At 42.9% G+C, this 18,395-nt stretch overlaps 1 protein-coding gene across 2 annotated transcripts in view; it reads left to right on the top strand.

The window, feature by feature from the left end:
- The window catches only part of LOC115208513 (phosphofurin acidic cluster sorting protein 2), a 110,955-nt gene that overhangs the window by 75,404 nt on the left and 17,156 nt on the right, over window positions 1-18,395 (top strand). For both annotated transcript variants that reach the window (XM_029776638.1, XM_029776639.1), the window contains exons 12-17: window positions 13,438-13,589; window positions 14,493-14,625; window positions 14,788-14,892; window positions 15,694-15,800; window positions 16,126-16,280; window positions 16,614-16,724. In XM_029776638.1, coding sequence (XP_029632498.1) covers window positions 13,438-13,589; window positions 14,493-14,625; window positions 14,788-14,892; window positions 15,694-15,800; window positions 16,126-16,280; window positions 16,614-16,724 — 763 coding nt within the window. The remainder of the gene's footprint in view (window positions 1-13,437; window positions 13,590-14,492; window positions 14,626-14,787; window positions 14,893-15,693; window positions 15,801-16,125; window positions 16,281-16,613; window positions 16,725-18,395) is intronic.

The following is an 18,395-nucleotide window of genomic DNA, read 5'->3' as shown; positions in this document are numbered from 1 at the left end:
AGAGTACATTTACACTGTTACCACAAAGACCTCCATTATTACACACAAGCATACATGCACGCGCACACACACATACATTGTGTACACACACACACTTACACACGAGCGCGCTCATACACACACACACACATTATGTATAAACACATAGACACCACTCTGAGGCCCAGAGAGGGCGTCAGCGTATGTATTGGTCCGTGAGAAGAGCAGTGTTTGTTATTCTTCACCGTTGTCTCTCGCGCTTCGTTGCCTCCTCTGCAATCGTTCACCCCGGGAACCCCGGCAACGAGGGGCACCTGACAACGCATTTCTTTAGAGAGAGGGAGGGAGGGAGGGATTCTGAGGAGGCTTGTGTTTGGGGCCCAAGGATGGGATTTTCAGTGGCCAAACACATGATACTTACATGCACACACATCCACACACTGACACATGATACTTACGTGCACACACATCCACACACTGACACATGATACTTACGTGCACACACATCCACACACTGACACATGATACTTGATACTTACATGCACACACATCCACACACTGACACATGATACTTACATGCACACACTGACACATGATACTTACATGCACATACTGACACATGATACTTACGTGCACACACATCCACACACTGACACATGATACTTACATGCACACACTGACACATGATACTTACGTGCACACACATCCACACACTGACACATGATACTTACATCCACACACTGACACATGATACTTACATGCACACCTCAACACATGATACTTACATGCACACACATCCACACACTGACACATAATACTTACATGCACACACATCCACACACTGACACATGATACTTACATGCACACACTGACACATGATACTTACATGCACACACATCCACACACTGACACATAATACTTACATGCACACACATCCACACACTGACACATGATACTTACATGCACACACTGACACATGATACTTACATGCACACACATCCACGCAGTGACAGATGATACTTGCATGCACACACTGACACATGATACTTACTTGCCCACTCTGACACATGATACTTACATGCACACACTGACACATGATACTTACATGCACACACTGACTCATGATACTTACATGCACACACTGACACACACTGACACATGATACACACATCCACACACTGACACGTAATACTTACATGCACACACATCCACGCACTGACAATATGATACTTACATGCACACACATCCACACACTGACACATGATACTTACATGCACACATCCACACACTGACACATGATACTTACATGCACACACATCCACACACTGACACATTCTACTTACATGCACACACTGACACATGATACTTACATGCACACACATCCACACACTGACACATGATACTTACATGCACACACATCCACATACTGACAAATGATACTTACATGCACACACATCCACACACTGACACATGATACTTACATGCACACACTGACACATGATATTTACATGCAGACACATGCACAGACTGACACATGATACTTACATGCACACACTGACACATGATACTTACATGCACACACTGACACATGGTACTTACATGCACACACATCCACACACTGACACATAATACTTACATGCACACACACATCCACACACTGACACATGATACTTACATGCACACACTGACACATGATACTTACATGCACACACATCCACACACTGACACATGATACTTACATGCACACACTGACCCATGATACTTACATGCATACACATCCACACACTGAAACATGATACTTACATGCACATACTGACACATGATACTTAAGTGCACACACATCCACACACTGACACATGATACTTACATGCACACACTGACACATGATACTTACGTGCACACACATCCACACACTGACACATGATACTTACATCCACACACTAACACATGATACTTACATGCACACCTCAACACATGATACTTACATGCACACACATCCACACACTGACACATAATACTTACATGCACACACATCCACACACTGACACATGATACTTACATGCACACACTGACACATGATACTTACATGCACACACATCCACACACTGACACATAATACTTACATGCACACACATCCACACACTGACACATGATACTTACATGCACACACTGACACATGATACTTACATGCACACACATCCACGCAGTGACAGATGATACTTACATGCACACACTGACACATGATACTTACTTGCCCACTCTGACACATGATACTTACATGCACACACTGACTCATGATACTTACATGCACACACTGACACACACTGACACATGATACACACATCCACACACTGACACGTAATACTTACATGCACACACATCCACGCACTGACAATATGATACTTACATGCACACACATCCACACACTGACACATGATACTTACATGCACACATCCACACACTGACACATGATACTTACATGCACACACATCCACACACTGACACATTCTACTTACATGCACACACTGACACATGATACTTACATGCACACACATCCACACACTGACACATGATACTTACATGCACACACATCCACACACTGACAAATGATACTTACATGCACACACATCCACACACTGACACATGATACTTACATGCACACACTGACACATGATATTTACATGCAGACACATGCACAGACTGACACATGATACTTACATGCACACACTGACACATGGTACTTACATGCACACACATCCACACACTGACACATAATGCTTACATGCACACACATCCACACACTGACACATGATACTTACATGCACACACTGACACATGATACTTACATGCACACACATCCACACACTGACACATGATACTTACATGCACACACTGACCCATGATACTTACATGCATACACATCCACACACTGAAACATGATACTTACATGCACATACTGACACATGATACTTATGTGCACACACATCCACACACTAACACATGATACTTACATGCACACTGACACATTATACTTACATGCACACACTGACAAATGATATTTACATGCACACACTGACACATGATACTTACATGCACACACATGCACACACTGACACATGATACTTACATGCACACACTAACACATGATACTTACATGCATACACATCCACACACTGAAACATGATACTTACATGCACACACTGACACATGATACTTATATGCACACACATGCACACACTGACACATGATACTTACATGCACACACTGACACATGATACTTACATGCACACACATGAACACACTGACACATGATACTTACATGCACACACTGACACATGATACTTATATGCACACACATCCACACACTGACACATGATACTTACATCTACACACATCCACACACTGACACATGATACTTACATGCACACACATAAACACACGGACACATGATACTTACATGCACACACATCCACACACTGACACATGATACTTACATGCACACACTGACACATGATACTTACATGCACACACATCCACACACTGACACATAATACTTACATGCACACACATCCACACACTGGCAGATGATACTTTCATTCACACATTGACACATGATACTTACATGCACACACTGACACATGATACTTACATGCACACACATCCACACACTGGCAGATGATACTTTCATGCACACATTGACACATAATACTTACATGCACACACATCCACACACTGGCAGATGATACTTTCATGCACACATTGACACATGATACTTACATGCACACACTGACACATGATACTTACATGCACACACATCCACACACTGGCAGATGATACTTTCATGCACACATTGACACATAATACTTACATGCACACACATCCACACACTGGCAGATGATACTTTCATGCACACATTGACACATGATACTTACATGCACACACTGACACATGATACTTACATGCACACACATCCACACACTGGCAGATGATACTTTCATGCACACACTGACACATGATACTTACATGCACATACTGACACATGATACTTGCATCCACACACTGACACATGATACTTACATGCACACACATCCACACACTGACATATAATACATACATGCACACACTGAGCTTCATGTGAATGTGTTCACGGACATCTGCCAGGCGTTATGTGATGTTGTCATGGTCACCATGACAGCACATTGAAATGCATCGACAATGGGTACCCTACACAGAAATAACTGATTTCTAGGTAGTATATACATTTCATTGTCTGTTACGTATTGGTTTGAGAAAACAATGATCTCACACATCCACATACTGACACATGATACTTACATGCACACACATCCACACACTGACACATTCTACTTACATGCACACACTGACACATGATACTTACATGCACACACTGACACATGGTACTTACATGCACACACATCCACACACTGACAAATAATACTTACATGCACACACATCCACACACTGACACATGATACTTACATGCAAACACTGACACATGATACTTACATGTACACACATCCACACACTGACACATGATACTTACATGCACACACTTACCCATGATACTTACATGCATACACATCCACACACTGAAACATGATACTTACATGCACATACTGATACATGATACTTACGTGCACACACATCCACACACTGACACATGATACTTACATGCACACACTGACACATTATACTTACATGCACACACTGACAAATGATACTTACATGCACACACTGACACATGATACTTACATGCACACACTGACACATGATACTTACGTGCACACACATCCACACACTGACACATGATACTTACATCCACACACTGACACATGATACTTACATGCACACCTCAACACATGATACTTACATGCACACACATCCACACACTGACACATAATACTTACATGCACACACATCCACACACTGACACATGATACTTACATGCACACACTGACACATGATACTTACATGCACACACATCCACACACTGACACATAATACTTACATGCACACACATCCACACACTGACACATGATACTTACATGCACACACTGACACATGATACTTACATGCACACACATCCACGCAGTGACAGATGATACTTACATGCACACACTGACACATGATACTTACTTGCCCACTCTGACACATGATACTTACATGCACACACTGACACATTATACTTACATGCACACACTGACTCATGATACTTACATGCACACACTGACACACACTGACACATGATACACACATCCACACACTGACACGTAATACTTACATGCACACACATCCACGCACTGACAATATGATACTTACATGCACACACATCCACACACTGACACATGATACTTACATGCACACATCCACACACTGACACATGATACTTACATGCACACACATCCACACACTGACACATTCTACTTACATGCACACACTGACACATGATACTTACATGCACACACATCCACACACTGACACATGATACTTACATGCACACACATCCACACACTGACAAATGATACTTACATGCACACACATCCACACACTGACACATGATATTTACATGCACACACTGACACATGATATTTACATGCACACACTGACACATGGTACTTACATGCACACACATCCACACACTGACACATAATACTTACATGCACACACATCCACACACTGACACATGATACTTACATGCACACACTGACACATGATACTTACATGCACACACATCCACACACTGACACATGATACTTACATGCACACACTGACACATGATATTTACATGCAGACACATGCACAGACTGACACATGATACTTACATGCACACACTGACACATGGTACTTACATGCACACACATCCACACACTGACACATAATGCTTACATGCACACACATCCACACACTGACACATGATACTTACATGCACACACTGACACATGATACTTACATGCACACACATCCACACACTGACACATGATACTTACATGCACACACTGACCCATGATACTTACATGCATACACATCCACACACTGAAACATGATACTTACATGCACATACTGACACATGATACTTATGTGCACACACATCCACACACTAACACATGATACTTACATGCACACTGACACATTATACTTACATGCACACACTGACAAATGATACTTACATGCACACACTGACACTTGATACTTACATGCACACACATGCACACACTGACACATGATACTTACATGCACACACTAACACATGATACTTACATGCATACACATCCACACACTGAAACATGATACTTACATGCACACACTGACACATGATACTTATATGCACACACATGCACACACTGACACATGATACTTACATGCACACACTGACACATGATACTTACATGCACACACATGAACACACTGACACATGATACTTACATGCACACACTGACACATGATACTTATATGCACACACATCCACACACTGACACATGATACTTACATCTACACACATCCACACACTGACACATGATACTTACATGCACACACATAAACACACGGACACATGATACTTACATGCACACACATCCACACACTGACACATGATACTTACATGCACACACTGACACATGATACTTACATGCACACACATCCACACACTGACACATAATACTTACATGCACACACATCCACACACTGGCAGATGATACTTTCATTCACACATTGACACATGATACTTACATGCACACACTGACACATGATACTTACATGCACACACATCCACACACTGGCAGATGATACTTTCATGCACACATTGACACATAATACTTACATGCACACACATCCACACACTGGCAGATGATACTTTCATGCACACATTGACACATGATACTTACATGCACACACTGACACATGATACTTACATGCACACACATCCACACACTGGCAGATGATACTTTCATGCACACATTGACACATAATACTTACATGCACACACATCCACACACTGGCAGATGATACTTTCATGCACACATTGACACATGATACTTACATGCACACACTGACACATGATACTTACATGCACACACATCCACACACTGGCAGATGATACTTTCATGCACACACTGACACATGATACTTACATGCACATACTGACACATGATACTTGCATCCACACACTGACACATGATACTTACATGCACACACATCCACACACTGACATATAATACATACATGCACACACTGAGCTTCATGTGAATGTGTTCACGGACATCTGCCAGGCGTTATGTGATGTTGTCATGGTCACCATGACAGCACATTGAAATGCATCGACAATGGGTACCCTGCACAGAAATAACTGATTTCTAGGTAGTATATACATTTCATTGTCTGTTACGTATTGGTTTGAGAAAACAATGATCTCACACATCCACATACTGACACATGATACTTACATGCACACACATCCACACACTGACACATTCTACTTACATGCACACACTGACACATGATACTTAAATGCACACACTGACACATGGTACTTACATGCACACACATCCACACACTGACACATAATACTTACATGCACACACATCCACACACTGACACATGATACTTACATGCACACACTGACACATGATACTTACATGCACACACATCCACACACTGACACATGATACTTACATGCACACACTGACCCATGATACTTACATGCATACACATCCACACACTTAAACATGATACTTACATGCACATACTGATACATGATACTTACGTGCACACACATCCACACACTGACACATGATACTTACATGCACACACTGACACATTATACTTACATGCACACACTGACAAATGATACTTACATGCACACACTGACACATGATACTTACATGCACACACACTGACACATGATACTTACATGCACACACTAACACATGATACTTACATGCATACACATCCACACACTGAAACATGATACTTACATGCACACACTGACACATGATACTTATATGCACACACATGCACACACTGACACATGATACTTACATGCACACACTGACACATGATACTTACATGCACACACATGAACACACTGACACATGATACTTACATGCACACACTGACACATGATACTTACATCTACACACATCCACACACTGACACATGATACTTACATGCACACACATCCACACACTGACACATGATACTTACATGCACACACATCCACACACTGACAAATGATACTTACATGCACACACATCCACACACTGACACATGATACTTACATGCACACACTGACACATGATACTTACATGCACACATTGGCACATGATACTTACATGCACACATATCCACACACTGACACATAATACTTACATGCACACACATCCACACACTGGCAGATGATACTTTCATGCACACATTGACACATGATACTTACATGCACACACTGACACATGATACTTACATGCACACACATCCACACACTGGCAGATGATACTTTCATGCACACATTGACACATAATACTTACATGCACACACATCCACACACTGGAAGATGATACTTTCATGCACACATTGACACATGATACTTACATGCACACACTGACACATGATACTTACATGCACACACATCCACACACTGGCAGATGATACTTTCATGCACACACTGACACATGATACTTACATGCACATACTGACACATGATACTTACATCCACACACTGACACATGATACTTACATGCACACACATCCACACACTGACATATAATACATACATGCACACACTGAGCTTCATGTGAATGTGTTCACGGACATCTGCCAGGCGTTATGTGATGTTGTCATGGTCACCATGACAGCACATTGAAATGCATCGACAATGGGTACCCTGCACAGAAATAGCTGATTTCTAGTTAGTATATGCATTTCATTGTCTGTTACGTATTGGTTTGAGAAAACAATGATCTCACACATCCACATACTGACACATGATACTTACATGCACACACATCCACACACTGACACATGATACTTACATGCACACACTGACACATGATACTTACATGCACACACATCCACACACTGACACATGATACTTACATGCACACACTGACACATGATACTTTCATGCACACACATCCACACACTGACACATGATACTTACATGCACACACTGACACATGATACTTACATGCACACACATCCACACACTGACACATGATACTTACATGCACACACATCCACACACTGACACATGATACTTACATGCAGACACTGACACATGATACTTACATGCACACACATCCACACACTGACACATGATACTTACATGCACACTCTGACACATGATACTTACATGCACACACATCCACACACTGACACATGATACTTACATGTACACACTGACACATGATACTTACATGCACACACTGACACATGATACTTACATGCATACACATCCACACACTGAAACATGATACTTACATGCACACACATCCACTCACTGGCAGATGATACTTACATGCACACACTGACATATGATACTTACATGCACACACATCCACACACTGACACATGATACTTGCATGCACACACTGACACATGATACTTACATGCACACACTGACACATGCTACTTACATGCATACACATCCACACACTGAAACATTATACTTACATGCACACACATCCACACACTGGCAGATGATACTTACATGCACACACTGACATTTGATACTTACATGCACACACATCCACACACTGAAACATGATACTTACATGCACACACTGACACATGATACTTACATGCACACACATCCACACACTGACACATAATACTTACATGCACACACATCCACACACTGACACATGATACTTACATGCACACACTGACACATGATACTTACATGCACACACATCCACACACTGACACATAATACTTACATGCACACACATCCACACACTGACACATGATACTTACATGCACACACTGACACATGATACTTACATGCACACACTGACTCATGATACTTACATGCACACACTGACACACACTGACACATGATACACACATCCACACACTGACACGTAGTACTTACATGCACACACATCCACACACTGACAATATGATACTTACATGCACACACATCCACACACTGACACATGATACTTACATGCACACATCCACACACTGACACATGATACTTACATATACACACATCCACACACTGACACATTCTACTTACATGCACACACTGACACATGATACTTACATGCACACACATCCACACACTGACACATGATACTTACATGCACACACATCCACACACTGACACATGATACTTACATGCACACACTGACACATGATACTTACATGCACACACATCCACACACTGACACATAATACTTACATGCACACACATCCAAACACTGACACATGATACTTACATGCACACACTGACATATGATACTTACATGCACATACTGACACATGATACTTACATGCACACACATCCACACACTGACACATAATACTTACATGCACACACATCCACACACTGACACATGATACTTACATGCACACACTTACACATGATACTTACATGCACACACATCCACACACTAACACATAATACTTACATGCACACACATCCACACACTGACACATGATACTTACATGCACACACTGACACATGATACTTACATGCACACACATGCACACACTGACCCATGATACTTACATGCATACACTAACACATGATACTTACATGCATACACATCCACACACTGAAACATGATACTTACATGCACACACTGACACATGATACTTACGTGCACACACATCCACACACTGACACATGATACTTACATGCACACACATCCACGCACTGACACATGATACTTTCATGCACACACATCCACATACTGACACCTGATACTTACATGCACACACTGACACATGATACTTACATACACACACATCCACGCACTGACAATATGATACTTTCATGCGCACACATCCACATACTGACACCTGATACTTACATGCACACACTGACACATGATACTTATATGCACACACATCCACACACTGACACATGATACTTACATCTACACACATCCACACACTGACACATGATACTTACATGCACACACATCCACGCACTGACAATATGATACTTACATGCGCACACGTCCACATACTGACACATGATACTTACATGCACACACTGACACATGATACTTACATGCACACACTGACACATGATACTTACATGCACATACTGACACATGATACTTACATGCACATACTGACACATGATACTTACATCCACACACTGACACATGATACTTACGTGCACACACATCGACACACTGACACATGATACTTACATGCACACACACTGACACATGATACTTACATGCACACACTGACACATGATACTTACATGCACACACATCCACACACTGGCAGATGATACTTACATGCACACACTGACATATGATACTTTCATGCACACATTGACACATGATACTTACATGCACACACTGACACATGATACTTACATGCACATACTGACACATGATACTTACATCCACACACTGACACATGATACTTACATGCACACACATCCACACACTGACATATAATACTTACATGCACACACTGACACATGATACTTACATGCATACACATCCACACACTGAAACATGATACTTACATGCACACACATCCACACACTGACATATAATACTTACATGCACACACTGACACATGATACTTACATGCATACACATCCACACACTGAAACATGATACTTACATGCACACACATCCACACACTGACACATGATACTTACATGCACACACTGACACATGATACTTACATGCACACACATCCACACACTGACACATGATACTTACATGCACACACTGACACATGATACTTACATGCATACACATCCACACACTGAAACATGATACTTACATGCACACACATCCACACACTGGCAGATGATTCTTACATGCACACACTGACATATGATACTTACATGCACACACATCCACACACTGACACATGATACTTGCATGCACACACTGACACATGATACTTACATGCACACACTGACACATGCTACTTACATGCATACACATCCACACACTGAAACATTATACTTACATGCACACACATCCACACACTGGCAGATGATACTTACATGCACACACTGACATATGATACTTACATGCACACACATCCACACACTGACACATGATACTTACATGCACACACTGACACATGATACTTACATGCACACACTGACACATGATACTTACATGCATACACATCCACACACTGAAACATGATACTTACATGCACACACATCCACACACTGGCAGATGATACTTACATGCACACACTGACATATGATACTTACATCCACACACTGACACATGATACTTACATGCACACACTGACACATGATACTTACATGCACACACTGACACATGATACTTACATGCACACACATCCACACACTGACACATGATACTTACATGCACACACTGACACATGATACTTACATGCATACACATCCACACACTGAAACATGATAGTTACATGCACACACATCCACACACTGGCAGATGATACTTACATGCACACACTGACATATGATACTTTCCTGCACACATTGACACATGATACTTACATGCACACACTGACACATGATACTTACATGCACACACATCCACACACTGACATATAATACTTACATGCACACACATCCACACACTGACATATAATACTTACATGCACACACATCAACACACTGACATATAATACTTACATGCACACACTGAGCTTTATGTGAATGTGTTCATTGACATCTGCCAGGCGTTATGTGATGTTGTCATGGTCACCATGACAGCACATTGAAATGCATCGACAACGGGTACCCTGCACAGAAATAGCTGATTTCTCGGTACTATATGCATTTCATTGTCTGTTACGTATTGGTTTTGGTTGCTATCTCTTGGGAATGATCCCATTGAGAAAACAATGATCTCAATGTCTGCGCCCCAAAATGGCACCATATGCCCTATGTAGTGTACTCATTTAGGGCCTGTAGTGATCCGGTCAAAAGTAGCATACTATAAATGGAATAGGGTGCCATATGGGATGCAGATAATTGAGTTTACCTGTAAAACAGGTGTTCTCAACTCGCACAGGGTGAACCTTCGTGACTTGTGTCTCTGGTGTCATTGAATTCCCACTGACAATACCAACTGGAAAAGGACTGTTAAGGAAAGTGTTAATTCATCTCTAAGGAGAGAAATGAACCAGCGGGAACACAGTGTAGCGGATGGAAATCCAATGAATGGGTGAAATACCCTAGTATGTGCTCTACATTCCTGTATATATTTTGAACTATATTTCTCCCATTATGTCCAGGACGCAGAGGATGAGGAGACTAGGGCTGGCACAGGGCCAGGGGAGGTTAACCCCAACCCCACCCCCACCAGCTGGGACCTGAGCACGGACAAACTGCCCGGCCCAGTGGCCAAACTCTGCAAGACCGAGTCCCAGACACTCATGTCGCCCAGGTAGCCGCTCACTTGCATGTATGACATTTATGCATTCACGCATGTTTGCAGTCACGCACGCACACACACACAGTCACACACACACACAGTCACACACACACACACACAGTCACACACACAGTGCTGCTTATTAACCATTACACTCTGACGAAACAAGGATGGGTGTGCACACTTTATTCCAACCCAGCACTAATACACCTGATACCACTAACTGTGATCCAGATTGATCATGACTAGTTCATTATTTGAAACTGGTGTGTTAGTGCTGGGCTGGAACAAAGCCCGCAAACCCAGTAGCTTTCCAGGGCCTAAGTTGGATAAGACACATGCCCTAAATAAAATTGATGGGATGAGAGAGGGGGAGGAAGAGAGAGAGGGGGAGAGAAGGAATGAGAAAGAGAGGGAGAGATCAGGTCTACCTCTGATTCAGCAGCTGGTGTCTTGGTTTTTCAGCGCCATACAGTGATTTCCCCCTCTACGCCTATCTATAAACAAACTAATCAGCAGAAGGACGTCCCCTAGCACCACTTTCACCGACGCTCTACTCATCTGATGAATCAAAGTCAGATCCATTGAATAAGCAATCTGCCTAGTACAGACATTGCACATGTGTCTTTGTACATTTCTCTATTGTGCAAGGATAATTTAACTCAACCATGAATGTGTAGCTGGCTTATAGCAACCACACTGATAATGCGTGGCAGACATTTTGTGCTCACAAAATGCTTCCAGAACAAAAGCTTGAAAACGGGGGATGATTAGATGGCCAGGATTGTGTGAGGAGTTCTGCTGAAGGCATATCTACTACTTACTATTTATGGAGATTTATTTATTAAGATTTCTCAGCAGTGGCTCAACCTGGCTCAGTGCTTCATTGGGTCCGTGCCTGTTTGTGGTCCACAGTAAAACAGAGAACAAGCTGCAGAGGCGTCCTCGGAGCACGTCCATGAAGGACCGGCAGAACTCCAAGGCCCAGAGTGACAGGACTAGCAGCATTGACAGCGAGACATCCCCGGAATCCAGGATCGCTATCCAGGTGTGTGTGAGTGTGTGCTCAATAGTAAAGTAAGCTTGTGTGTGTGTGTGTGTGTGTGTGTGTGTGTGTGTGTGTGTGTGTGTGTGTGTGTGTGTGTGTGTGTGTGTGTGTGTGTGTGTACAGATAGACCATCTCTTTGACTTCTGCCTCTTCCTCCGCCAGGTCCCCAGGAAGTCAGTGTACGACCAGCTGAACCAGATCCTTATCTCTGACGAGCAGCTCCCAGAGAGCATCATCCTCATCAACACCACAGACTGGCAGGGCCAGGTAGGCTACTTCTGTGTGTGGGGGTCTGTGTGCCTAATTATGTGGTAAAACCAAGGGTACTATCTGGGCATATAAAATAATTCAAAACAGTTGGTATAATTAATCAATTGTAAAGATCCAAAATCGTAATTACAGTATTGTATAAATACTATAAAATTACCCTCTTACCATATACATATAGTGTATTATGCTACTCATTCTGTCAGTAGCATTTGCATCAGCTGTGCACTCAACAAACATACTCCTTTTAGGAACATGTGCCAGACCAGGTATTTTTAGACATTGATATCTCTAAGCCTAGCTGGAGAAAGGCTTAGTAATCAGGGGGAACCCATTGCTTATGTAAACATAATGCAACTCTGGAGCATGTGCGCTCACAAACACAGACGTGCGCGGATGTACACTCAAATGCACAGACCTGAGGTCTTTTGAGTCGGCTTCTGGTTGACTAGCTCAGTTTATCCCAAGCCCCGTCTCATCTCTCTCTCTCTCTCTCTCTCTCTCTCTCTCTCTCTCTCTCTCTCTCTCTCTCTCTGTGTCTGTCTGTCTCTCTCTGTCTCTCTCTCTCTCTGTCTGTCTCTCTCTGTCTCTGTCTCTCTCTCTCTGTCTGTCTCTCTCTCTGTCTCTGTCTCTCTCTCTCTGTCTTTCTCTCTGTCTCTCTCTCTCTGTCTCTCTCTCTCTGTCTCTCTCTGTCTCTCTCTCTGTCTCTCTCTCTCTGTCTCTCTCTCTCTCTCTCTGCCCTCTGTCTCTCTCTATCTCTCTCTCTCTCTCTGCCCTCTGTCTCTCCCTCCCTCCCTGCAGTATCTATCTGAGATTCTCCATGAGCACAGCCAGCCTATAGTGTGCACCATCTCTGGTGCGGATGTCCATGCAGCCTTCAACACCATCGTCACCAGGATCCAGAGATTGTAAGAACTCACTTCCTTTGCAGAACATGTTCTCTTTCTAATTCAATGGTTGTAGTTGAGAGAAACAAATCGATTTCACTTTAACTTGGCTTCATTGTAAAAATGTAAATGTTTCTTGTAGACTTTTTAATGTGAATTTTAATTCAGTGGTCACCAAGGCGAGTGGATCTTATGATGGTCATGATTAGGCCCGTATAATTTTTGATATGTGAAACATTTTGGTAGCACTTTCCATTACAGCGCAGAATAAAGGGGTAATAACATTGTTATAAAGTGGAAACAAGTTACTGTTTCTCAATGTTTTTCCCCCCACTTCTCTGACTAGCTGTAACTGCAATGCCCAGACACCCCCCACCATCAAAGTGGCGGTGGCCGGAGACCAGAGTTACCTCAGCACCATCCTCAGGTGCTTCGTCGAGCAGCTGGCCAACAAGACGCCTGATTGGCTCAGCTATATCCGCTTCCTGGTCATCCCTGTCGGTAAGCAGCAATTCAGCCAATCGCCATGGAGTCCAGGTTCGGTTTAGTCGTCAATTCCATTTCAATTCAGTAGATTTAGGGGATACATTTAAACTCTCATTCATGCATTGGAAAAGTCCACAAACAATAGAAAATAATGGCCTATTTACAATTCTGCACGCATAACTCAAGACTCCCATAAATCATGCATTGACGTCAAACGGAAAACTGCACGCAAAACAATAGTTGCAGGACCCTGGGTATCATAGGAGGCTAACAACATACAGACTAGAAAAGTTGGACTCCGTTTTGTTTTCCTGTGGCCTTCTAATCAGTCTGCTCCTCCCTCTGCAGGCACTCATCCTCTGGCCAAACACATGTCTTCGTTCGACAGCAAGTTCAACAACATCTTCATGGACGCCGGCTGGAGGGACTTGTTTGGCAGACTGGAGGCCCCAACATCAGGTACAGCAGAGAGCTGGAGCAGCTAACGTTTACTATGAGCCACATTGCCATGTATGATAGGGATCTGCTCGTAATGCTTCATAAATGCAGTTATAGATGTTTAGGAACATCTATCAGCATTATAGTGCATTATGCGTCACATCATATCAAATGTTATTGGTCACATACACGTGTTTAGCAGATGTTATTGCGGGTGTAGTGAAATGCTTATGCTTCTAGTTCCGACAGTGCAGCAATAACAATTAATATCTAACAATTTCACAACATATACCTAATACACACAAGTAAGGAATGGAATTAAGAATATATAAATATATGGATGAGCAATGTCAGAGCATACAGTAGAATAGTATAGAATACAGTATATACAAATGAGATGAGTAACACAAGATATGTAAACATTATTAAAGTGACTAGTGTTCCATTTATTAAAATGGCCAATGATTTCACGTCTGTGTATATAGGCAGCTGCCTCTGTGCTAGTGATGGCTATTTAACAGTCTGATGGCCTTGAGATAGAAGCTGTTTTTCAGTCTCTCGGTCCTTTGATGCACCTGTACTGACCTCGCCTTCTGGATGATAGCGGGGTTAACAGGCAGTGGCTCGGGTGGTTGTTGTCCTTGATGATCTTTTTGGCCTTCCTGTGACATTGGGTGCTGTAGGTGTCCTGGAGGGCAGGTGGTTTGCCCCCGGTGATGCGTTGTGCAGACCCACCACCCTCTGGAGAGTTCTACGATTGTGGGCGGTGCAGTTGCCGTACCAGGTGGTGATACAGCCCGACAGGATGCTCTCAATTGTGCATCTGTAAAAGTTTGAGGGTTTTAGGTGACAAGCCACATTTCTTCAGCCTCCTGAGGTTAAAGAGATGCTGTTGCGCCTTCTTCACCACACTGTCTGTGTGGGTGGACCATTTCAGTTTGTCAGTGATGTGTACGCCGAGGAACTTAAAACTTTCCACCTTCTCTACTGCTGTCCCGTCGATGTGGATGGGGGGATGCTCCCTCTGCTGTTTCCTGAAGCCCACGATCATCTCCTTTGTTTTGTTGACGTTGAGTGAGAGGTTATTTTCCTGACACCACACTCCCAGAGCCCTCACCTGTCTCGTCGTCGTTGGTAATCAAGCCTACTACTGTAGTGTCGTCTGCAAACTCGATGGTTGAGTTGGAGACATACTTGGCCACGCAGTCATGGGTGAACAGGGAGTACAGGAGGGGGCTGAGAACGCACTCTTGTGGGGGCCCCAGTGTTGAGGATCAGCGAAGTGGTGTTGTTGTTTCCTACCTTCACTACCTGGGGGCGGCTCGTCAGGAAGTCCAGAACCCAATTGCACAGGGCGGGGTTCAGACCCAGGGCCTCAAGCTTAATGATGAGCTTGAAGGGTACTATGGTGTTAAATGCTGAGTTATAGTCAATCAACAGCATTCTTACATAGGTATTCCTCTTGTCCAGATGGGATAGGGCAGTGTGCAGTGTGATGGCGATTGCATCGTCTGTGGACCTATTGGGGCGGTAAGCAAATTGAAATGGGTCTAGGGTGACAGGTAAGATGGAGGTGATATGATCCTTGACTAGCCTCTCAAAGCACTTCATGATGACAGAAGTGAGTGCTACGGAGCGATGGTCATTTAGTTCAGTTATCTTTGCATTCTTGGGTACAGGAACAATGGTGGC

This window comes from Salmo trutta, chromosome 14 (assembly GCF_901001165.1).
Source record: "Salmo trutta chromosome 14, fSalTru1.1, whole genome shotgun sequence".
NCBI lineage: Eukaryota > Metazoa > Chordata > Actinopteri > Salmoniformes > Salmonidae > Salmo > Salmo trutta.
Note: the sequence above shows the minus strand (reverse complement) of the source record. Positions and strands in the feature narration are given on the sequence as shown.